General features: G+C 39.3%; 1 protein-coding gene across 1 annotated transcript; it reads right to left on the bottom strand.

Moving 5' to 3' along the window:
• Positions 1 to 158: 158 nt before the first annotated feature.
• Positions 159 to 19,633, bottom strand: AMACR (alpha-methylacyl-CoA racemase). Its single transcript, XM_030969222.1, has 5 exons — positions 19,326 to 19,633; positions 16,507 to 16,650; positions 13,858 to 14,018; positions 9,096 to 9,282; positions 159 to 923 (listed from the first exon to the last, which is right to left on the bottom strand). The coding sequence occupies exons 1-5, from the start codon at positions 19,582 to 19,584 to the stop codon at positions 514 to 516; spliced, it is 1,161 nt and encodes a 386-aa protein (XP_030825082.1). The 5' UTR covers positions 19,585 to 19,633; the 3' UTR covers positions 159 to 513.
• Between the last annotated feature and the right edge of the window lie 5,468 nt (positions 19,634 to 25,101).

Below are 25,101 nucleotides of genomic sequence, written 5' to 3'. Positions count from 1 at the left end.
GCAACAGCTCATGAATGAATAGCATTAGCTAGACCACAGTTTCAGCATGATAAAGCAAATTAATATGAAAAATCGATTAAAAAATCCCTTCTAATTCACGAATAAACAACACAATCATTCATTTAAGAAGAATATAACTATATTTTATTAAAATAATTGCTTTCAAGTAATTAAACATGTATTACAAATCAATGGTGTAACCAAGAATTAAAATAATCAAATCAAAGGATAGAGTATTTAAACAACATTCTGAGAGTTTACAGGTGTTCACCAAGTAAACTGTGTCGATCTTCAGAACACAACTATAGTATCATTCTAGATAACAGATCATCCAGGTACACAAGTACACAAGTCTCACTGTTTCCAAATTAAATTTAAAATGTCAACAACTTTAAAAATATAAATTACTTAAAATCAATATTATGCCAACATTTACTTGTCATATAGTTCAATTTTAAAGCATAAAAGCTTACAGTATCAGCCTGAAATTTATCTCATATGCATAGTCAGAGATTATAAACTAGCTTTTAGGTCCTTGATTTCTATTGTTTTATCAGAATGAAGTTTAGCAATCTCTTGCTTAGTAAACCCATATTCTAGAAGTATCTCTTCTGTGTGCTCTCCTACAAAAGGATCTCTTTTACAGGATGGAACAGCAGGAGTCCTTGATAGAACAGGAGCAGGTCTAGGACTTATTTCTCCCGGATCATTTTTGATAAAAGAACTTCTTTCCTTGTTATGCTGATGTGAGGCAGCATCCTCGAAGGACAAAACAGGGGTCACACAGGCATCAGTGCTATCGAATATGCTGCACCACTCAGCCTGTGTCTTCTGCACAAATATGGATGCAAATTTTTTCTTCATTTCAGGCCAGTTGGAGGAACTCATCTGAGCAGGGAGTTCATCTAAATTTAGCCCAAGACCTGAAAGGAGAAAAGCAAAGTTTAACTATAGTACAGCTTAGATAATTCACTAAGTTCTTCTCACAACTAAGTGCGTTCCTGAAGAAGATAATATTTTGCAGGCAATACTAAAGTAATTTCAAACTTTATTTGGGTATCTGTGCAGGGCAAGGAGCAGAAGAATAAAATGTTCTATGATACTTGCAATTAGACTAAACTGCATCAGCTACAGCCTTTTAAGTACATATCTATAATAAACACTTATTTCCATGAACACTTCGCAGAAGCAGCAGCTGTCTCAAGGTAATAATGTCCTGAGAAAAGCTTGATAATAGGTATCATATTCTCTACCTGGCACTAGCAACACAGAAATCTGCTGAATGGATCCTGTACTATTGGGACACGCAAGACAGATGACAGATTTTGGACCTGGTTAGCATAAGAGTGACCTGCTTCTTCACTCCACTGTCCAAAGAGGCTCCATCTCCTGCTCCCTCTGCTCCAGCTCACTTCCCAGGTTCCAATTCCCTCAGCCCTTTCACTCACTAACTGCTCAATAACCCTGCTTTCCATCTCTGTTGCAAGGACCATCCAGGTAAGCACTAAGCACATCCCTTCTGAGACACCAGGGCAGAGCATGGGCACACAGGCCTTGTAATGACAATTTCCTGAACTAGGCAAGTCCTAGGTCTATCCATGAACTAAGCATCCCTTCTCACTGGGGAGCTTACAGCTCTTCGGTGCTGCCAGCTTCCAATACGTCTTTCTCTTCTCACGGATTCTGCTCTCTCTAGTCTCTGCTCTTTAATTCCGCTGCTTCAAGGAGATGCAAGAATTTTTATCACTTATTGTAGAGATTATCTCAAAAAGGAGGTAAAAAACAAGGAAGAGAAAAGGCAATTGAACTACAGTTTCAAAATTGAGATAATACAGAGGTATAAGGAGAATATATGATACTGAATAGAAATCAGAAGTGACATACTGATGGCTGTTCTAACAGTCACATTTTGAAATTCAGGAGCATGAACACAGCAGGAAAAATTCAGAAAAAGCAGGGATACAAAAGAAGCTAATTTGAGAAATCCGAAAGACTAGAAAACAACTATCATCATAATGCTTCAAAGTAACAAAAAAAAATGAGCTTCTTAGAAAACAGCAGTTCGCTGTAAAAGGCAAAGGAAATGTAGAGCTCTTCAAAATCAAATTCTGACCATTCTTTTTTATATCGTTGATTATCTAGTATCAGACTAACAACTTACAGGCTTGGGTAATAGAGGGCTGTTTGCAGGCAGAATTTACGCAGACCTCCTCTTGTCTTTAGTTGTAGATAGGCAGAAAACACCTAAAATATCTTGTCTTTCTATGGCTTCCTTACCACTGAGTGAGGTAGATATATTGCTGCTTAAACATACAGGGGAGAAGAAACGGAGATAATTCCTTTTCTTCTGCTCCCTAAGTTCTTTCTCTCCATTCATAATCTGTACAATATACACTTGGGGCTCACAGTGCCCCCCACCCAGTTTAACTCAATATTTAAGAATTTCACTGTTGATCACAAGATTATTAAATATAGTTTTGAAAACGAATACATGCTTTGAAATTGCACTTTGGTACTTCAAAGGAAAAAACACAGAAATTGCCAGTCTCCAGACTCAGAAACACAGCCTTGCAGTTGTTAACTCTCAGAAGAAATTCATCACAGTCAAAGACAAAATAAGTATTCTCACATCTTATTAGAGATGCCTGTGGATACCAGGATAAATGATACTACAAATGATCAGCCCTTATGGTTTTATCAAGCCATGTACAGCTTAAATCACTGAACTTACACTCTTGTGTCCATAACCATTCATGTAATCCTAAAAATGAGATCAGCTTAAGGTAACTCACACTGGTTGAATATCATGATCAAATAAAAGCTAGCAGTATTTTCAAAATTAATTTTATTATCAGTTTTCAAAGTCTTCTAGCAGAGACTTACAGTGCAGTATAGTTTACTTATGAACTATGAGGTGAGGCAAATTTATCTTCCACAAAAGGAAAGTAAATACTCACTACCTGAGCTTCTGTCTCAAAGCATGAAATCTTGTCAAGTGGAAACTTTGTTTCACAGTACTCATTTTTTTATTAAGTATGGTTTGGTTTCTAGCAGCCAGTCCAACATGAGTAGAGCTCTACCATTATCCCATTACACAATTATTTTTGATGATTGTGGCAGATGGGAAGTTGGCTGAGCCTCACTGCACATTCTCTGGCAAACTGGAACAATATGCAGAACCTGGAATTTAATATTACATGCTCATTTTCTGCTTACCACTGAAGACTTCAGCTTTAAACAGGATGAACTGAGAGCATTTAAGCACTATAGCTTCTCATTTTCTAGCTTGTGCTCACCATTTGTGGTGCAGATGAGCAGTATCAGAGCAGGAGTGACTGACTCAACAAGGAAACTATTACATGGCACATAATTGTCTGGGATACCACAGGAGCACAGACTTCACTCGGTGTAATCAAAAGCAAAGTATCTTTTACACAGAATACCTTATAAAGCAATCATGACTTAGTTCCAAGTCTTTTTGTTTAAATTTTAATTTAGGAGTTTTTGTATGGAAAAGCCTAGTCAACCTACTTTAGTATGCCTTGAAATTATTTTTGAAAAATGAAAATTTGTCTCCCTATAATGATGTAGCTTTAAATCTCCTTCAAATGCTATAGCTTTATTGACATATATCCCCCACATTGTTTATTGATGGAGCAAGCTGAAATCTCTATTTCTAGAGAACTTCTTAGACAAACTCTAGTAAAATCAGGCACTGATTTCAAGAGAAAGAAACCAGCAAAATTTATTAGACAAATCAGTGAAGCTGCTTTGGTATGTCAGAAATTCAAACAGTTTTTCTATATTATTTCAGTCATACTATTTTAAAAGCAGAGTTTTGTTCAGGATTTTCTTGGTTTAACTTGCTAATTTTCTTTTCAAAAATGTATGGTCATAGCAGAGTCATTTTGAAATTATGTTGTCGTAACATGACTGAATAAAATCATCTAGCATAGGAGACCTTAATTTTGGCCTAAACAACAGCTGCAAGGTGAAGGCCATTGTTCCTTTTCTGACTAAATAAAATTTGTTCTCAGTGTGAGAGGGAATTGAATTTCAGAATATCCCATATTTCAGAAGAAAGTAGTGAATTTTCATTAAACTTACTAAGTAAAGTTTTTTCTCTGATCAAGGTTTCTGAAACTTAAGAATTTTTTAGGAAGTGACAGTTGATCAGGCCCACAGTACTATCAGGCCTCACTGCAAATGCATCCATAGCAGTACTCGCAGCTGACACACTCAATTACCACAATTGCAAATGTTTTGATGCAGCAGGAGTCTGGCCCTCTACAGTATTTGTACAATGTTTAAGGCTTATCATAAAAAATAAATTAAAACAAAGCAAAACATAACATTATGTATAGCTGAGTCTAAAACATAATGAGGAAATTGTTTGCCCATGTTGAATGTCTCAATAACAATGTGATATTGCACTCAGTATATCAGCAGATTTTAATACAGTACACAATACTTAACCAATCACAAAATGGAGAGTCCGGTGGAAATCCTTCATAATGATGTAAACTATGTTTTTTAATGGCTTCTTAATTTTTTCCTTCTCTTTTTTTAAACAGAAGTAATACAAACAGGAATACTGAAAAGTAGTATGAAAGGGGTACTATAGAGTAGGAACTGAAGTTCAGTACTTCAGTGACTGTCAGTGCCTTCCACATCAATGTAAGTGGACACTAAGCTCACCTTGTGTAACTGACTTTACACCATGTAACTCAGAATCAAACCTTTACTCTCACCTGCTCCACAGTGTTTACTGTGTTCTTCACACCCCTTGTGGCCTGGCTGCAGCAGGATTAAGCACCTCTTGCTAAAAAACAGAACAAACCTGCAGAAGCAATTCACAGGCCAGCTGAAAGACATACTGGTCTCTTTCTGTTGAAAGATTAAGGCTTAGCAGCAAATGTTTCTTCTATCAGATTTTTCAACAGATGCCAAGGCATTTTAGCTATTTATTGTCTGATTTTTGTAGTAATAAAATTAATACCAGCAAAAGGCCTACAGCTTGTCTGTTAATAGCAAATAGTCAATAGTGAGCTCAAAATACTTTTCTACTTCATCTGTTTTACATAGCTTCAGTTTCTCATAAAGCCTTTTGAAATTTATTTAATTAATAAATTTCTGGCAATTTCTGGCAATTGTCCCCGCTGAGCACAATCCACAAAGCCAACAATATTCTCAAACTAATGTGCTCTATTTTCTTAAATTTAGTTTCCCTCTGCAGCCTCCTTAAGAACTTTCCTCACCGTGTCATTAACTGCACTTGGTCCAGCACTGGGTTCCTGCAGGAACTCTGCAGGGAAACACTGAACTAAACCAAAACCAAAAGGAAATCAGTTCTGCTTTGGCTAAGCAGAATTCTGCAAGCAGAGACAAATCCTTCAGACATCACACTCATTTCTCAATTCTGCAGTCTTCAAATCTCCAACTGACATCTGCAACACCCATATCCTTGTACTCTCATTCTATGGGAGTAGCAAAACTAATCTACCCTCTGAATATGGACAAAGAGACATCAAGTGGTTTTTGAATATATTTTATCTGGAACAGCACCAAACTGCTCACCAGCAGAAGTGAGCAGAAATATGGAGAAAAGCTATGAAATGAAATTAAGGAAATTGCAACTGGACCATACCATTAAACCCACTTCAAAGGTGGAGTTAATGCCTGGAACAGATGACTCAGCCTAAGTCAAAGATCCTCAGATTTGTGAAAAAGCAATACAGTTCTCACAGGCACTTTTCCCTATAATATTCAAAGGCTTAAATTCTGAATTTAATTTCTGCAACAGGTATCTCAGAAAGGAAACATCCCTAAGTCACAAGAAGGTTCTGCTGTTCTAATTTAGTGAATTATTGCTTCAGAAAGACTTAAATCCTAAGTACTGAAAGGAATAAATATTTCCTATGTGAAAATCTGAACAGATCAGGATATGCACCTCAAACAAAATAACAAAAAGACCAGTTGCTTTAAATTCAATATTGTGAGAAAATCTTGAGTTTGGTCATTTACTTTAAACAACAAACTTTTACAAAATAAACAAAGGAAACTCACTGAGTGTAAACGAGCAAAGATAGTGAAACAACTAATGGCAAAACCCAAAATTTCCTCAAAGACTGCAGCATATATGTTGGATTTTTTAAATATGGCAGCAACAGACTGAAACACATGCAACAATGACTGCAGTTGTCTTCTTATAAGTGGATACACACTAGTTTTTTATTGCTGGAATAACTATTTTTGAAACCTCAGATGTTAAAATCAAGCAACTTCTCTGCACTGTAAACATAAGGAGTACTTTCAAACACGGAAATGAAGTTGTCCAGTGTGGATGTCCCAACATAAGCAGAAGAATTCACAGATGCTCTAACTTTAAACTCTAAATTTCTGAGAAACAACTAAAAGAAAACCAGAATTGTAGCACTTTCCTCAGTAAAGAGTCATCTAAAGAAGACAGAGACCATCAGTGACCATGTTATATGACCTGGCCACTGGTCTCATCCATCACAGGCTTATCTTTAGATAACCTGGCTGAGAGAGAAAAGCCCAAGTCTTGCCCCATGATCAATAAAAGGCAGGACTGTCCAGAAGAAGTTGACAGAGAAAGTCACAAACAGAACCACGCCCCATTGCAGAATTTTGGTGCTTTTTGAACACGTACAGATTCCATCCCAGTCCTATAGCTTAACTGTGATTCAACATAGTCTCCAAAGAACAAAATACTGCAGGCCATGAATACTGCAGGTCAGTGCTTGATCACTTAAGCCAAGCATATGGGTATTTGAGTATGCAGCCTTATTTTTTTCTCATTTGCTTTGTACTTAATACAAGCATTCTCCCTGAAGATATTTATTGGAATTCCAAATTACCCAACTCCCAGGGCAAGGGCTTGCATTTTATTTTGCTACAGTTTTATATTTACTTCTGTTCTTCAACCACCAGGCAAGCAAGAAAACCTCAGGGGATTGGATGAGAAAAATATTTCCAAGAACTGCAAATAATCAATGTGGAATGATCAACTACACTTTCCTTTTCAAGATCAAGTTGCTTACAAATTGAGTTCACAAACAAGTTATTCTCAGGACAATTAGAGACAAAAAAACATCATCCTCTTCAGCCAAGAAAGAGGCATTTCCAAACTTGACATTTGATCTGTCCAACATAATGCTGGACATGTCCCTGAGTCACTCCAGGAGCCTTCCTCATGTATTTCACATAGCAGCATGCCCCAGTTTAGATATTCCACACAACTGCATGGACATTTTTAAGAGAAGCAGCCATTCACAGCTACAGCTGTGCAAGAACCTGGGGAGCACCACAGGCTGCAAGAGATAAAGCCAAAGAATAAAGAACAAGCTCTCTTTGGGATCCTGCTCACCAAAGGCATACCCCACCTTACAACCCCATAACACAAGAAATACAAGAGCTGCAGATGAGAACAACTGCTCGCCCTCAACTGCCCAATGCCCACCCAGTCCCTGAGCAGCGGCCACCCACCAATCTCCCTTCCAGTTTTATTTCCAAGCATCATTTCCTGTGGTGCAGGAAGTCCCTCTGGTCAGCTGGGGTCAGTTGTGCTGGCTGTGATCCCTTCCCATTTCTTTTCTTGTGCATTCCCAGCCCTCTCACTGGTACAGTGGGGTGAGGGGGAGAAAAGTTCTCAGTGCTGTGCAAGAGCTGCTCACCAGTTACTGAAACATCCCTGTGTAATGGCACTGCTTCCAGCACAAACACAAACCACAGCCCCCTGCTAGCTACTGTGAAGAAATTCAGCTCTATCCCAGGCAAAACCAGTACAAATTGTAGCATGGATACAATTCAAGAAATGCTACAATTCAAGGAATAATCAGGGGGAAAGAGACTGGGCAAGAAAAAGGAACTACTCCCCTGGCACGCTCACTGACTGGCCACATGAGCCGTACATGGAATAATGTGGTTCACAAAACACTGGGTACACCCACTTCAGGAATCCTTTGCTGACATTCCTTGAACTCATCAACCAACACTAAAACTAAATTGAGAACTTCTTATAGCCTTCATATTCTGTGCAATGAAGAAAGAATAAATACTAAATTCTTTAATGAATTTTTTATATTTTCACAAATTCTGTATGGAAAGCATGGCAATATACCAGAGAAGCACAACAGAAAAAAAAAATTAATTAAATAACCAATAAGAAGCTAAGAGTCCATATGATAAAAGGGTTGAAGCACACAATGAGTTCAGCAATAAAGACGCACGTGAACATTTGTTTTAATTTCATACAGTTAAATATTTTGCATAACCCCTTCAAATTTCTTGAAAAGAAAAATCATGACTTATGGTCATATTTAAAGAGCCTTAGTCAAATATAAATATTATATCCACAGCTAGATACTAAAAGCAGTCTAAAATTGTGTGGTGGAAAGTAATTATTTAAGCAGAATTAGTTTCTACATGAATTTTTTCTATCACAAATACTACAAACTACTTCCTGTGAATATTCCTTTGTGAAACAATTTAAATAGGATTTATTTTTAATTATAGTACAAATAATGAAATTGCTTGAAATTCTATTTGCAATTGCAAAGAGTCTGTTTAAAGTATGATAATAATTTTTAAAAGTGATTTGCAGAACAAGTTTTTTAGTGCTTCAGTGACATCACGAACTACCATTAGAATAACTCCAAAAGGAAACTTGCAATTTAAGTGTAGTTGCTGGGGGTGAAAAGGAAATAAATCAATGGCTAGAAGAAGAAAGTCAATTAAACTGTTACTCAACTACCCAACCAGCTTCAGGAAGTGTTTGGTTTTTACAAAGAAATCACATTTCCCGTTTCTTAGGAAGAAGTTTTTTACTGAAAGGGTGATAAAGTACTGGAATGGTCTGCCTGGGGAGTTGGTGGAGTCACCATCCCTGGATGTGTTTAAAAAAAAGACTGGATGTGGCACTCAGTGCCATGGATAGTTGAGGCTGAAAGGCATGGGTTGGACTCGATGATCTGGAAAGTCTGTGAACCACACATCATGAATCAAAACCAACTGTAAAAGAATTCACTCAATCATGCTTTGCTGTAATAAAACAATTGCTCCAACTTACTCACCTTTTATTAACTGGTTATAAAATTTAGGCTCAATGGCACCAACAGCCATGAATTTTCCATCAGAGGTCCTGTAGGTTTCATAAAAAGGTGCACCGCTATCTAGCAGGTTTTCACCTCGAGGTTGGCTCCAAAGTCCCAAATTTTGTGACTTCCACAGGAAAGAACTTAGGTATGCTACTCCTTCTACCTTGAAGATTTAGAGGGAAAAAAAAGTTCCAGTAAATTAGTTAGCATGTTACCTAAATTCTGTATAAAACAAAGCAACAAAAAGCTATTACCAGTTCTGCCTTTTGCTAAGATTTTTAATGACAGAACCTCTGGTAAGGTTCTGTCATTAACCATTTCTTAAAATTTTCAATTACTGTTTACACTGCATATGTGAAATCATCTAGAACTAGAGAATAAGTAAGAACATAAATGTAGTCAGGCAGCTTCACATGGACAACACACCTCCAATGCACAAAGCTTCCCCATTTAGCAAGTTCAGAGAATGAGTGAGTAATTTCAAGATGGGACAAGCTTCTTGCCTCTATACAACATTAAGCATCAGACAGCTATCAACACCTTCTAAACCTCTTGAAACAGGGTATCTGTACCATTCCCATAAATAACAAATTTTTATCTCCTTTAAATATACTGATTAGAGGAAGACTGCTATTTTTAGCAGAAAATTTGAAGGAAATAAAATAAAATCCCCAACACTAAGTTAAAACAAAAACTACTCTCCCACTTCATCACTGGCAGCTACACACACACAGCAACAGAATCTCTACATAGATAAGACTTTGATGAATACAGTGCTAGGATTAATCCCATTCCAAATTGCTCCTCAAAATTTTGTCTTTGTGCAGTACACCTAGATGAAAATTCAGTTTATTCACCTTTTCAATAACTACCAAGATTGTACTAGTCTTTCAAAAAAATGACATCCTACAGTTTTGCTCATCAGCACAACTAGTTTTCTTTCAAATGCATTGAAATTACTGTAAGCAATGATAAGCCAGTTAATAGTGTATGGCCTGAAACATACCAGTAGAACAGATTAAAACCTGAGCTGTATTATTCTGAGTATCACTTCATTCATGCATTTTCAGCTGCATGAAACTAACCTAATACTGTCTATAGAGAAAAGCATAGATATTGTACCAAAAAAAAAAAAGGCTACTAAATTTTCATGCAGAAAGATCTATTACTTTATACCTTTCTATGCAAAAATTTAAAACCTGCAAATTGCTGAAGCATGCAGTAAAGAGAGCTTCTTCATTTAATGTGTGTTACTTGGGCTCTGCTTCAAGGATAGGAATACTTCTATCCGCACTGTCACATGTTAAAGTCAATTAAAGTACTTTCATATGAGAAAATACTGCGTACCTTCATCTACATATCAGCAAAATTATTGCAAGGATGTTAAAATAAAGTTTGTTTTACTAATGACCTGATCTTGCACTGCTCATATTAACAAAAAATAATATTACACAAAAAGCACTGAAAGTAAGGATAATAAAAGATGGGGAAAATATTACAATAAGTCCTAATTGAAAATTAGATTTTGGTGCTGACAAAAATTCTTAGTCAGCAGCTGTACAATACCTATGTGCTACTTACCCAGGAAATACTTAAAATAAAACAGCACATCTGGTTTTGACTGGTATAGGGAGTTCAGAAATATCCCTGTCTGGGCAACTGGACAGCTAGGTTCTGCCTGAGGCCCACCACAATTCAGAGATAAGTAAAAAAAGTGTCTTAACATCTGCACCAAACTTCCAAAGGCATGTAAAAATAACATCACACACTCATGAATGTGGTCACTTTCTTTTACAACATGAAAAGGGTAACACGGAGAGACTCCACTTAAGTCTAATTGCAGAATGATTATAGTAAGAGTTATGTGTTTCATGTCTCCCTCACATTAGAGAACATCTGCAGTCTCTGAAGCAGGCATGAAAATCCAGAGGCATCACCCTAATGGGTGACTTGTCTGCTCCGCAAGCCTTCTGTTCTTTCCACAGACTGGTAACAGCTCAAACAAAAGTGGGAATGAATCCACACCAAGCTAAACTACCCTCGTGACTGATGAAGGCTTCTAGGATGTGGGAATTTTGGTTTTGAGTACCTCCAGGCTGAGAAAAACCTGGAACCTCAGTCTTCTGTTGCATTGATAAACGCTCCTGCCATGAGACTATTATACAAGCTATCACTACCAGCATGCTTTCCTGTGGCTGTCTTTTCACAAAGAGTGAGTTATGCTCAGTCAGATGCCCACCATCAGCAGAAGGTTCTGTGGCTGAAACTCTAGTGAACCACAGCTGTGGGCCTGACTCACATGCCTCTGTTCCAGTGTGGTGCAAGAACGCAGAGGTACAATTCTGCCTACTGTGTCACATCAGAGTGTTCACTCCACGTGGCAACTATCTGGCTTCCTGTAAGACAGTCATGATCCCTACAGGGTCAATGAGAAGGGACAGCAACCAGCAGGAATCAACTCAGGCCAGGCACAATTCTTCTGAGACAGGCAGATGAAATGCTGGACCCAGTGTCTACTTTTTGCACAGTTTCTACTATAGAAAATTCTACCATGTGTCTGAGTCTTTAACATATTCAGAGCAGCTACATTGTACAACAGCTTAAGTAAAGGGTCTCTTAAACAAAAAACAGTCTTAAAACAAAACAGCTGAAATGCTGCAGCGTCGTGATTTTTAAAACAATTCCTTCCACACAAAAAATAACTTAGGTGTAAAAATAGGCTCATCCACCAGTCAATTTACTGCAGTCTTTACTGCTGATGATGCATGGATAATTTTTATCAACGGTGTCACTGAAAGTCTATTCAAGAAATGAGGAATATGACCAAATATCAGGTAAAGTACATCCTGTGGTACTGGACAATATTCTGTCCATTTCACAGGTCAGCAGGCATATTAGCAGGGAACTGTAAATTCCACAATTCTAATGAGACAAGAAAAAACTGGAAGAGACTATCTTAAGGGCTTAAAAAGCCCTACAACACATTTCACTCCAAATGAGCTACAAATTTCATTAGAACATTAGCAGACTTAACTGATTTCTCTTCTAACAAATTCCTTTAATTATCTGAATTATGATAAGAAAAATTTGATAATACTACAAACTACAAGAAATATTTTTTTCAGTATCTGAAGGCTTGTCACAATTCTCCACAGTTTTTCTTTCACAAATACACAATCTCCTTCAATTAATCTTTTAGGTCATGTTTTTAGAGTCACAATTTTTGCTGTGCTACTTGGGCTTCCTCAGATTAGCAGCTTTGAAAGATGATGGCCAGTGTCTGAAAAATCATTTTGCTGAGACTTCATAAACATTGAATAGGTTAGAATAAGTGCTTCAGAAACTTTGCTGGTTCTATTTTTCCTGTTTATACATCCTAATACAGTATGTATGTGTTTTGTAACAGCATGATATTGTTGACTCATGTTCAGCTTGTGACTACTACGAACCCGCAGGATTGTACTTCAGCCAATTGTTCTCTCACTGTTACTGCATTTGTGCAGCAAATTGTTTCTGCCTACAAAGGACTACAGAGCAGCAATGTCTATAAATGGCAGCCAGCCCTTTCAGGTCATTGCTCCAATCTGAAAAGGTCATTTTCATCCAGCACACTTGTACTTCTTCACATACGTGTATCATCTGTAAATTTACTAAACACAGTCGCTCATCCATCATTCAGCTTATTGAAGAAAACAAAGAAAAAAAATCCCCACAAACATCTACAGAACTCCACTTGTTAAGTTTTTCATTTTGGCAATCAGCTACTAAAACCTTTTTTTGCAGTAAAAACGTTAGTCCTGTTTTGCACTGTTCCCATAAAATTTTCATCTAGACCATAATGCCATGGACTGCTTCTGAGAACATCATGTGAATTTATAAAAAACTTACTGAAATCAAGAAATCCAACATCTCTTGCTGCTCTATTCTCTTCAAGACCCCTTCAATAAATGGATTTGTTTCAATTAATGTAATTTTTTTTTTCAATTTATATTTAAGGCCAAACCTTTGTCTTCACTAAGGTACTGATGCCTCAAACAGAGGTCAAATTTTAACTGCAACATTCTTTAAAAAGAAAAATGGAAGAACAAGAGAGGAACAACATCTGCAGATAACATAAGTTTCAAAAGTTACTGTAAATAGTTATTTTCCCTCTGTGCTTAAGTGGGTGGCCTTCCAGCAGAAAAATATTCATTATTAAGCTAATTTAGCCTTTCCTTTATTTTACAGCACATTCACAAAGTGTCTGAAGTTGACTTCTCGGCAATGATCCAGAGGCAGTGTAACTATCCCAGGGAACAGTGTTTCTAAATAAGATACAACCTGTCACAAATTCATAAGAAGATGTATCTTAAATAAAGCTAATGCAATTTTTACTCCAAGAGTATTGTAATTTTTGCTGTTATGCAGTAAGCCAGTTGTTTATTATACACCCTATCTCCATACACCACACTTATTCTTCAAATATATAGTGCTAATACTTTGTGAGGTAGGCAGACAGGCAAAAGCAGGGAGAGGGGAGAGGCTGCAGTATGTGTTCCATGACATAAGGATGTTATGGGACAACTGATACATGAAAATTGCTTGCATGTGAAGGAGTAGCCATTTTATGAGATCACTCACTTTCCCATTCCCAACTTCTCAATTCTAAACCTTACAATCTCCTCCCTTTCCCAGACTTAGAGTAGGAGAACACCCAAGAAAGCCTAAGAAACCCCAAGTTCCTTGAGAACAAGCTTACCATACTTGCATCAATGACCTGCCCTTTGCCAGATCTGGCACGTTCAAAAAGGGCAATAACAATGCCCAGTGCACACATGACACCTCCACCAGCAAAATCAGCCAGAAGGTTTACAGGTGGATAAGGATTTTCATTCTTTCTGCCCAGCTTTGACAGCACACCTGACAAAAGAGAAAACAAAGCAAGGATAAGCATAAAATTATTATAAACATTCATTTCTACAATTAAAGTTTCATTCTTTTCAAACCATGCAAATAAATAAGGCATACAGCAATCTTGTAATGTTTTCTATTTTTGCTTGGCAGACTCTTTAATTCACAAAAGAGTGAAAATATATGAAATCACATTAGTGAAGATGTAATTAATTAAAGAGATTAACAAAACTCTCACAGATAAACGTTGATATTTTGACTACAGAGGGACAAAATTTTATTTTAAAAAATCCAACCCTGTGTGCAGTAATTCTGTATTAGTTCTTTGCACATGCATTGAATCTCGCCCATAAAGAGGCACTATGGATATGTCTCAAAGCCACTTTATACATCTGCATTTTTACTTTAAAATATTCAAAGAACACTTTATCAGTCTTATGTGCTCATAAAAAATGAACTAATAATCATAACAAAGGATGTCACACTGACATCCTATCCTCCCTCTCCAACAACCTCTGGCAAAAAAAAATGTTGCATTTAAGAACAGGTGACTAACACAGGAAAGTTATCTCTGATTGCATGCAATGTAAACACAGAGAACCTATGTTTATGCCAGCAATTATGCAGAAACAAACGGAATTAGAGCAAAGGCTAAGCCAGTTTACTTCAGTCAGAGCTTTGAATTTGTTAGCATTTTTCTGCCATCCTGAACAACTTCTTTACTGTGACCTTATTCTTTATAGTTGCCTCATAGCAATTCCCTTTGGGCAAGCAAGAAACTGCAGTGTGATCACCCTTCTCCTGCATCTGTGGCCTGAGACTTGCAGAACACACGGTCAGAATTTCCTGAGAATTGCATGGTTCTGATGCACTGTTTAATCAACTAATGCACTTCCTATGGGCAACAGAGTGCACAGTATAAAAGATTTCCAAATCCTGTAGTGCAGAAGTAAAACCCCTGCTGCTGCCTAAAACCTTCCTTTTAATAGTTTAAAAAGTTGTCACGGGCACCAGAAAATTAATATACCGACTTCTTTAGAGTTCCAAACACAAAATATTTTTTACTTAAAGGAAGCCAAAGCTCACTAGGAGAATACTCAGAATATGAGATCTCATTTTTGAGGAATGATACCTCTCAAACACCTTGCTCTATTTCTTTTTAATAGGCAGAAAAACTTGATCTGTGAAATTTCAAGCAAAATTATTTTAGGAAGTTATCACTAACCAAAACACTACTGATTAAATCAGCTTCAGAGATAAAAATCACTCTATTTGTAAAACAGAAAGTAGTACAAACTAAGGTAGGGATGGACCATGCTGTTTCTGTACCGACTCTTTCCCTCCACTAAAATAAAAAGAAAAGATAAAAAACCCTAATACTTTGAAATCATCTTAACATGATGTCAAAGTGTTTCAAATGAGACATCTTTTCTTTAATCTTTTCTACTTTCTAACATTTTTTCATGAGGGAAGACTGAATCCATCTCTAAAGAAATTTAATTCCACAACATTATGACTCCTCATAGTAGCAGGTACCAGATCACCACGTTGGCATTGCCTCTGCTCCATCCCTTTCCTGGGGCTACAATAACTACTTTATCCAGTGGGAAGCCAAGAACTTTTGGGCCACCTTCCTCCTGCACAGGCATCAGCGACAGAAAGAAGTGTGAAGAGCAGGAGGTAGGGCCGTGCATGGATGGGCAGCACCTGAAGTGTGTATTTTGCTTCTGCTTGCTACTGCATACTTGTAAAACCACACCACTTAAAACTAGCATAATGTCCACAACACCTTAATGAAATGTAGCATTTCCACTTTATTTGAAGCCTACTTCCTTTCAGTTGGGATCAGTGGAGACATATTTACAAGCAAAAAAGCACAAGATCTCAATTGTCTTGTGCTGCCTAGTTTTTCTTTGCTCAAAAAAATCTGCTCACAAGCACGTAAAATAATCTGCAGCCCTTTCAGGATTATAAGTATACAGAGTTTCTAGGAAAGGGCACTGAAGAAAATATTCAGTCCTCTCTTCAGATAAATATTCGGATACTTTATTCAGACAGAATAGCACAAAGGAAGGAAAATAATGTACAGCCTGGGAAGACATGCTGATCCAGCCTGTAACAGTTTGCTGCTGCTGGAAAAAACAAACAGCCTGTCCAGTACATGTTTCCTCCTTCTGTGTGCTGACTGTTGGTTGGATCCCTCATTGAACTGCTTCACCTTAACAACCTGGCAGAAAACATCCTCATTTCTTCTGACCAGTTTTTGACTTGTAAGGAAGTTTATAGAGGGGCTACGCAAGTGCCAGAGCTGACTGAAAGCATCAAGGAAAAGCACAGAGAAAGGAAAGCCCCATTTCACTGACAGCAACACTTCAGATCAGCTGTTTTATCAGACTGCATCTCAGATAAATTTTGAGCTATCTGCTTTCAACAAGTTCTTGAGTCTTGATCAAAGGGAGGAAAGATACTTTATTTAACAGGAAATTTTACAGCCTACCTGATAAAGCCAAGTAATTGATGTCATGACCTGCAGACTTGGCATATTTTCCTGTCTGGCCAAAACCAGTAAGTCTAGCATAGATGAGTCTGGGATTCTCCTGTAGAAGGACCTCTGGGCCAAGCCCAAGTCTTTCCATGACACCTTCAAAAGACATAAGCAAGGAATTAAAATTCACATTTAATAATACTCAAAACATAATGGCTCAGAGTTAGATTATACAACAGCAGAACTCAACTGCACTTTCTGAAGTAGCACATTCTACTTCAGTGTCCATGTTACAACATGAATATTATCAATTACCAACATACCGCATAAAATTTTAATATAGATCAAGTGGAAATTAGGCTTTAGGGATCTTTTTTTCAGCTTTTATTCCTGTTTTACTCCTCCAAAAGACTGACAGAAAACCATGCACCACTGGACGAGAAAGCTACCAAAGGCTTGTAAAACAAGGAAAAAAGAGAAAGAGAAAACTCTTACATTTTCTGTATTAAAATCACTTGAGATTTCATTTGCATTTTACTGGAATATACCTTCCTCACCATTTCTCAGTATCTCTTGTTCCTGTGTGTTTTAACTCACTGATGTGAATGGACCATGCCACTATTCCACAGATGATCTGTAGGAATCACACACAAGTAAATGTGTTCGTTTTTAATGCAGGGAATAAATAACTTTTAGAATCAGTGGTATATAAGCTGAATCAGCATGGATTTACAAAATTCAAAGCTAAAATTTTAATCTTGCAGTGGTTTTAAGAGAAGAAATTTGAATAGCAAATGAATTGTACTTTCTTCTGGTTCAGCGCAGTCTGGTCAGACTTTTACCAATGGTCTATAATGGCACTGCAGGGCCACATATTTTGGAGTTGAAGGGATAACACAATTTCAATTCCTGTTCCACCCCAAAATCTATTATTCCAGCTTGTTTCACAAAACTAATCCATACTTTTCCTACATCACCAATTTCATTCAGATGCATTTCTATTGTACTAACTACTGGGCAGTGGCAAGTGACTACTCCCAAGAAGAAAGCAGTGAAATTCGGCAAAATGCATGATTTTCAAATGCACAAGTGGAAACAGGGTGACAAATAACCCCTCTGGTGTCACAAAGTCATTGCTGTAAAGTCACATGCCTTGCAAGAAACTGTTCTGCAGCTTGGGCCCTCACCTTCTCACTGTTTTCCAGCAGTCTCATGATGGGTCACAGATTTGCCTAGTTCGCTTACAGGCCCTGGCAATCTAGTATGTATTTACAAAATTGCTTGTACTTCCAGCCGTGAAAAAAACCCAGCAAGTGCCCATAAAACCAAAGAAAACAAAATATCATAACAAAAAACCAGGAGACCAGCTACAAGGAAAAGGTGGAATTCAACTTCTTCCTTTCTGTTTTTGCTCAGCTTCTGGGGAGTAAACAAACAAGGTAAGATAAGGTAAGGTAAGGTAAGAATAAACCCATTTTCTGAAGAAAAATAATTACTTGTGACACACAATCTGTCCATGACGTATGATGTCTAGCCAACAAAGTCTCCTATTTCTAAAGTGTCTGTAAAATCTCCAAAGCATTTCAGCTAGCTCCTCAATGAAGCATGATTACAGAATGGTTTGGGTTGGAAGGGACCCGTAAAAGTCACTTACTCCAACCCCCTGTTGGGAGCAAAGACATCTTCAACTAGATTCGTGTACACAGACCTCTGTCCAACCTGACCTTAATGGCATTTTTTCTAACAGAACAGCACCCTCAAGGAGCACCCAGGGATACTGACATAACCATCAGGCCTGTGTATGGCTGATAAACGGAGGGAACGTGGTAAACCCAAAATGTCTATAGAGCTTAAAATGGCATCAATTTTGCTACTGAAAATCAGATGTTATGCATCCCTGTATGTGGTAAATTAGTAAAGATGCATATTGTAATTAAAAAATGAACTGAAAGTTCTTTTAAAAAAGTTTTGAAAAATTGCAAAATTCTGTAATTGAGTATTTGAAGAATTTGTCTTAACCTAATGTTAAAAATGGAAAGTACTTGCAAAAACACAAGGAAGCTTTTCATAAAGTAGATTTAAGACCGGCAGGAAGTGATCAGTTCGTAGAATGCAACTTCCTAAACTTAACCTGATGTTTAAAGATGAAGACTGTAGTTCATAACCTGCATTTGATCCTGAATCAGAGTAACCCTGTACAACAGAATCATACTACTCTATTTAACACATACAACTCTTATATTCCTCTCCCTGGGATATGTGCTTTGTAAATGTGTACCCATAATGTCAGGTCTCCTGTCTTCAGAGGAATTATAAGATCAAACTCTGACCGGCACAGCAACCGTGAAGTGAGTTGCACTTTAGCAACAGGCCTGCATATCACACAGGACGGTGCCCCCAGCTCGGTGTGACCCCTCGGCTCGGACACCCTGCTGCTCATTCAGGGCTCCAAGCCCGGTGTCACCCCTCGGCGCGGACACCCTGCGGCTCCTCCAGAGCCCGGCCGGGGGCACGGCCCTGTCTGAGCGCGCTCGGCGGTCCTTCCCTGCGGTTTCACATGGGGCTGCACTGCGCAAATCCCCCACACATCATGCGCCCCTAGCTCCTCCAAAGCTGCTCCCTGCCCTCTTCCCACTCAGAATCGCAGACGCCACAGACAAACGGGAGCCCCTTAGCGACTGACGGGAGCCCCTCAGCGACTGACGGGAGCCCGTGAGCACGGCACCCGCGGCCCCGCAGCTCCCACCTCCCGCTCGCCCCCACGGCCCGGCCCGGGCTGCCGCGGCCGCAGCGCCGCCCCGGCGCGGTTCGCGGCGGCCGCGGCCCCTCACCGTGGCGGAAGGGCTCGATGAGCACGTCCGCCGCGCCGCACAGCCGCCTCAGCACCGCGGCGCCCTGCGGCTGCTTCAGGTCTAGCGCCAAGGAGCGCTTCCCGCGGCCCTGCACGTCTCCGTGCGCTAAGGCCGCGGCGGACTGGGACAGGCGGTCGACTCGCACCACCTGCGCCCCGAAGTCGGCGAGGATCATCCCGCAGAGCGGCGCGGGCGCCAGCCCGGCGAGCTCCAGCACTCGCACCCCGCTCAGCGCCATCGCCACGGCCTCCTCGGCCGCTGTCGAGCGCCCATACACCGATCGCGGAGGCGGCCCGGGGCCCGCCCCGCCCGCTCCCGCGTGGCCCCGGGGCCGGGGCGGGCTCCTGCCGCCCCTCGCTCGGAGGCACCGGCCCCGCTTCTCCGGGTGTTTCTTCACCCCGCGCCCCGATCGCCCGCAGGCGGTTCCACTGCCCTCCGCGCCGGCTCGCGGTGAGGAAGAATGGTTCTCTTGCAGCCGGGATCGGCACGCAGCTGCTTTTGGGGGAATCTCCCTGTCCGACCATGCAGGAGCTTGTCACCCTGGCCGTCAGACCCGCACCCCCGAAACTGGGACCGAGGCCCCTTGGCAGCCGTACAACCCCCCATGCTCACACTGGATCTCCCATAGCAAAGGTTCAGACGAGCAAATCCTTCAAATAATTTAGTCGTGATGCAATAATCAAACAACAAAGAGTGATCCGCCGCCTCCGTGTAGGGACCCCGAACAAAGGAAACCATGGGCTTTTACATCCCTACAGCCTAAAGGCAGGAAAGTCACAGAATCACAGAACGATTCAGGGTAGAAGAGACCTCCAACATCGTCAAGTCCAGCCTTTGAAGTCTGAGGCTGGGTGCCATCGTCTCCAGCCGGTCTCCTGGCCGGGCCGCAGGTCCCTGTGCCTGTTGTTAGGAAAAGAGTCAGCAGTCCTCGGCCTGGGGCTCCAGCCACACCTGGGGCACCTGCATGGGCCAAAACCCACACACCCAAGACCCCTAGGTCACAGGGTAGGATATTAGCAGGACGCGTGATTAAAACTTGGGGTTTCTTTTCACCAGATGTTTCCTTAAAGAGGGCTGCCTGGCCCTGTTCTTGCGGCGTCAGCTGCTTACCGGAACCGAAATAAATCCAGAAAGGGTAATGAAATCTTTGGCATTGTATTGACACAGCTTTTCAAACTTAGGTTCTGCTCCCAGTATTTCAGGTTATTGGGAAGCAAACAGAGCAACCCATGCTGATGTTATAAATTTCTTTAAATTGCTTAGACTACGAAAACCTGTAAAGGCTGCTAATTTGAATGCAGAAATTTTTCTCATTCTACAATAACAGGTCTGTTTCCAGAATACCCTTCATTTTCTGTGCAGACACCAGGTTCTGTAATGCAGGCACTGATTATGTCCACTACTATGGTGCCACCCACAAGAAATGGCCAGGAAAAAAGTATTTGCATTTTCATTCAAATGAAGCTGGCTAGTTTTGTTTGTCATCCATCTCCCTTAGAGACACTATTCCACGTAAGGGTTGGTTTTCACAGACATTAGGATGTTACTGTGACACTGTGTTTCTCTGACTAATTTTCAGTTTCATTTGTCCCCTCACACCTTCAGGTCTTGGAGTTTGTGTTGAATACAAACAGGCAATTTCTGTTGTGTCACCTTTGATTTCACCTGATGCTCTTTAGTTTACCCCATCAAAATAACACCATAATCACACACTGGATAACGTCTGGATTTTGCTATGGTTTAACTGAGCAGTCCTTTGCACCTGCTGTTTAGATGTCATCCAGAATTACAGCGAGTAATCTGTGGCAGAAACACTTAAGTCAGAACCCTATTAAGTTATTTCAGTTTCAGAGAGGCGAGGGCAGCATTTTATGAGCGTTAACTCCAATTTGAAAAATTGGATTTTACCAAACAAAAAAATAAACAGGCATGAGAGAGAAACAGATATTCTAATAAATCATGAGATGAAGGCTAATGATTTGAGTCCAGCAAACTCTCCTGAAGCAGCAAGTTGGCCAGCAGAAAATATGTGTTATAAATAAGGAGATCTGCTCTACCATGGGCTTGCAGTGTGCAAAAAACAGTGTGATGTTCGTCTATGTGATGCTATTTAATATTTCTCATTAATAAGCAGCAGCAAAGAGAAGGGCATATGAATTCACCATTGCACTTGTAATGGGTATAGGAAAGAAGTTGTTTTGGGATTGAATCTACACTGTGTCAGAGTGCTTGTGTGTGCTTTATTCTATTACATCAGTGAGTTGCTGTCTGTGTCATCCTGTGAAATGCATCTTTCACAGTCAGTGTTCAAAGACTGAAAATTGTTTTTACTGTGACTTATATCAATATATCTTGCAGAGGTGTAGGCACTTTTGCAGTGCACACTGCATGCCAGACTATTACTTTTGGTCTCAGATTTGTTGATTACATTTACCCATACATTTTGGTCCTTTGGAAAAATACTAAGGCAGCAATGTGAAGTTACAGATGTACAAAAAGTCTGGATTGTCCTCTTTCACATGTATATTGTTTACAGTTTAGTCCATCTTAATGCATGGATAAAGAGATACTGATATCTGTACGGTTTGTATCGATTTGTTAAAGGGAAAAGCAAAAATTACATTTGTTATAATATTTCAAATCTTGGTAACTATAATTGCCTGAAAATGTAAGTAGCAGATGAAATTTCTCTAGCAAATTGAAAGATACCTGCATTAAATTGAACTTGAGAACTTTACAGATTCTCATGGAATTTGATGGTAGTTTTGTGCCCCAAGCTTGCAAAAGCTTTCAAACATGGTTGCTTTATCCCAAAGCTTGCGTTCATGCCTTGCCTGAATAGAAGCTGTGCTCCATTTATAACACTTGATACCCACAGAGAAGGTGTGGGTGATACTCCACATTTCTAACTTCATATCTTGTGCAGTTGTGACAGACACACTGTCCCTTATACAATGTTCTTGCCAAATGCAGCACCTTAATCTCTGCCATTTCAATGGATTCATCAGTTTGGAGCATCACTTTGCTTTTCTGTGTTTCCGTGCTTCTGTGTGAGTGTGGATTTGTGCACTGCTGCTCTTCCAAGCGTACATCCCACCACTCAGCAGCAAAAAAAATCTATCCTGAGATCATTATATCCTTCTAGAGCAGCTGTGAATTCATGCTACTTGAAAATCTGGCTGTCTGTCTGAAATAATGAATTATAGATTTAGAAATAAAATCTCTGTCTCATCCACAGAAGGTAATTGTATAAGCTGCCCTGTTCACTAAAATAGGCATACTCTTGAAAAACTACAGTTTGCAAGTTTTTTTAGTCCAGTCAGTCATTGAGGTGGTGATCTGTCCCAGCTGCACCAAACAGGTGTTGCCTTTAACTTTCACATTGTCAGAAATTTGGCCCCTCCTGCTCTGGTAAATAGGAATTTCAGGTTACTGGGATTACAAATTACTGTTGCCTGTGACGGTGGTGTCTGTACTTTGGACTTGAACCCTTGTACCTGAAGCAAAATATTTTTCTTTCCTATGAAACACAGCATGTGGTATTACTGTGCTTTCATGATTTAGATGAAGAGAATGGCAAGAAATTTTATATAGCTAATCCTTATTTTTGGTAATCAGGAGAAAATAAATACTTTCCTGTGAGTTTATGATTAACTAGTATTGTAGAGGCTGGAAACTCTAAACTGGGATTATTTCCACATTTTATTTGCCTGAATACTGAGTTTGAGGTCTGTGCTGGACGCCACATGAACTACTGTTTAGCGACCCTGCCCTAAACTTACCTCCAGTGAGCCATTCCTGCCAGATAAGAGTGCTTGCCACATTCACCAGAGACAATTTCTCCTGCATTGCTAGGACAATGGATTGAGAAACCTTTTTTTTTATTAACTGTTTCCATCATCTTCCGTCATCTTTTATTAACTGTTTCCATCATCTTCCATCATCCATCATCATCAATGGCTCATCTCCCATGAGCCATTTACTATGTGTCTTATGGCATACCTCATACCTGTTATTTATTTTGTGAGTCTTTAGTGATTTGACAGAACGAGCATTCTGAATAGTCGGTCATCTTGGAGGAAAGAAAATGTTGATCTGAAGTGATGCAGTATCTGAAAAATTTTCCTTAGAACAACCAGGCTTCTACTATTTTCTAGTTAAAAAATGAACATGAGACAAATTAAATTCCATCCAGTGCTTCCAGCTGCAGACCAGGACTTGCACATGGCAGAATGGGACAATCTCTGAATTCAAATTTCCTGGCCTGAAATTCTAGTCTTTGCAGACTTCCTTGACTTTCATCATCTTTACTATGCTGTAAGAGCCTGGAGTGTTTTTCTGTCAAAAAACTTCCAGGATGGAAAAAAAAAAAACCCACCAAAAAAACCCTCTTAGAAAGTATTCTAATTAATTTAATTTAATTCTGCCAATGTTTCTTACATATTAGTGTTCACTATTTTTACAGTAAAGTCACTTTGTTAACTGTACATTTGGATGGAGTTACTGAATGAAGATGTTCTGTATATTTTTCTTCCTATCACATTCCAGTACATGCACAAGTCCTTATTCAGCAAGAATCTTATACTTGCTGCTGGACAAGGCCAAAGAAGTAGCATGTAACTAGATGATGTAGCATGTAACTAGATCACACCATGTGACACATTCACGGGAAACAGAAGCTGAGATGTCAAAGCTAATTTGAACATGGGTGTTTCTACTCTTGGTGTTATAGCAACATGATTCTTTTTAAAAACTGATTTTTGTGGATTTTTTTTTAATGTCTGATGGACTGTTTCCAGAAAAGCAGGAAAATAGCCCTCAATTTGTGCAATTTTTCAGCAGCTGATACAAGGAGTCTCTTTGTTTAGTAAAACCTTGCCACATGTGGGTTTTATTATTCTGTGAATGTGTTTATGGAGTATAGCTTGCTCCATTCCAAATGCAGATGCACAAAATGGAGCCTCTCCCACTCTCATCCTTAAGTCTTCATGTCAACATCTGTGCACTGAGTTTATCAGTCCAGTGGCAGAAGACTGGAAATTAATGGGGGGCTGCAGATGCTCTAATTCTTTGTAAAACTGTGTGGTTTGGCCCAAGAACTGAAGGAGTGTTCACCCTTTGGTGTAAGAGTGAACCTGGTCATGCTAGGAAGTGCACCTTCTATCAAGTTCTTTTAATAGGATAGTTTCTAGAGTTTTCTTCACTGGTATCTGAGCATGACAGCCTTTTGTTGTCTCAGATTTTTAAATCTGAACTGATCACCCAGGCTGTATTTTCTTTGGTTGTTGAAGCAGAACTAACTGCAAAATTCACCAAAATTAAGAATTCACACACCGCTCAACGACTCCCTGCATGTTTTGTCCTTGTGTGATTTTTTTTTTGTTCTGAGCACAAAAGAATAATTTTAATAATCTGAACTAAGAAGGAGGCAAAAAAGTTTTAATTCAAAGCTACTTCTATTAAAAACTGCTTCAGAAAACAGAAGGTTGTAACATAGGAAGCTCAGTGAAAGAGAGGGGAAGATGAAAGACCTGAGTGTAAAGTTTGTTCCTTATTCACCCTTTAGAAAAATACTGCTTTGTTTAAAGATCTCCCTCTGGCTTGCAGGCTTCTCAGTGAGGCTGAGACTGCAAACTATTGTTAGTCCAAACTGCTTTTTCAGTCAATCAGTCCACAGACTAACTTCTGAAAGTAAAACCATAAACTTCTTTCTTTTCTCACAGAGTTCTAATTAAACTTTCTTTACACAACATGC

Source organism: Camarhynchus parvulus, chromosome Z (genome assembly GCF_901933205.1).
Source record: "Camarhynchus parvulus chromosome Z, STF_HiC, whole genome shotgun sequence".
Lineage (NCBI taxonomy): Eukaryota > Metazoa > Chordata > Aves > Passeriformes > Thraupidae > Camarhynchus > Camarhynchus parvulus.
Note: the sequence above shows the minus strand (reverse complement) of the source record. Positions and strands in the feature narration are given on the sequence as shown.

What these genes read in the sequence shown, in the direction of transcription:
- AMACR (XM_030969222.1), bottom strand. Translation starts at nt 19,584, where the DNA reads ATGGCGCTGAGCGGGGTGCGAGTGCTGGAGCTCGCCGGGCTGGCGCCC. An exon ending in CAATTACTTGGCTTTATCAG is followed by an intron (nt 14,019 to 16,506) that starts GTAGGCTGTAAA and finishes CTCTTTTGTCAG; the next exon opens with GTGTGCTGTCAAAGCTGGGC. An exon ending in TTATAACCAGTTAATAAAAG is followed by an intron (nt 924 to 9,095) that starts GTGAGTAAGTTG and finishes TTCTCCTTTCAG; the next exon opens with GTCTTGGGCTAAATTTAGAT.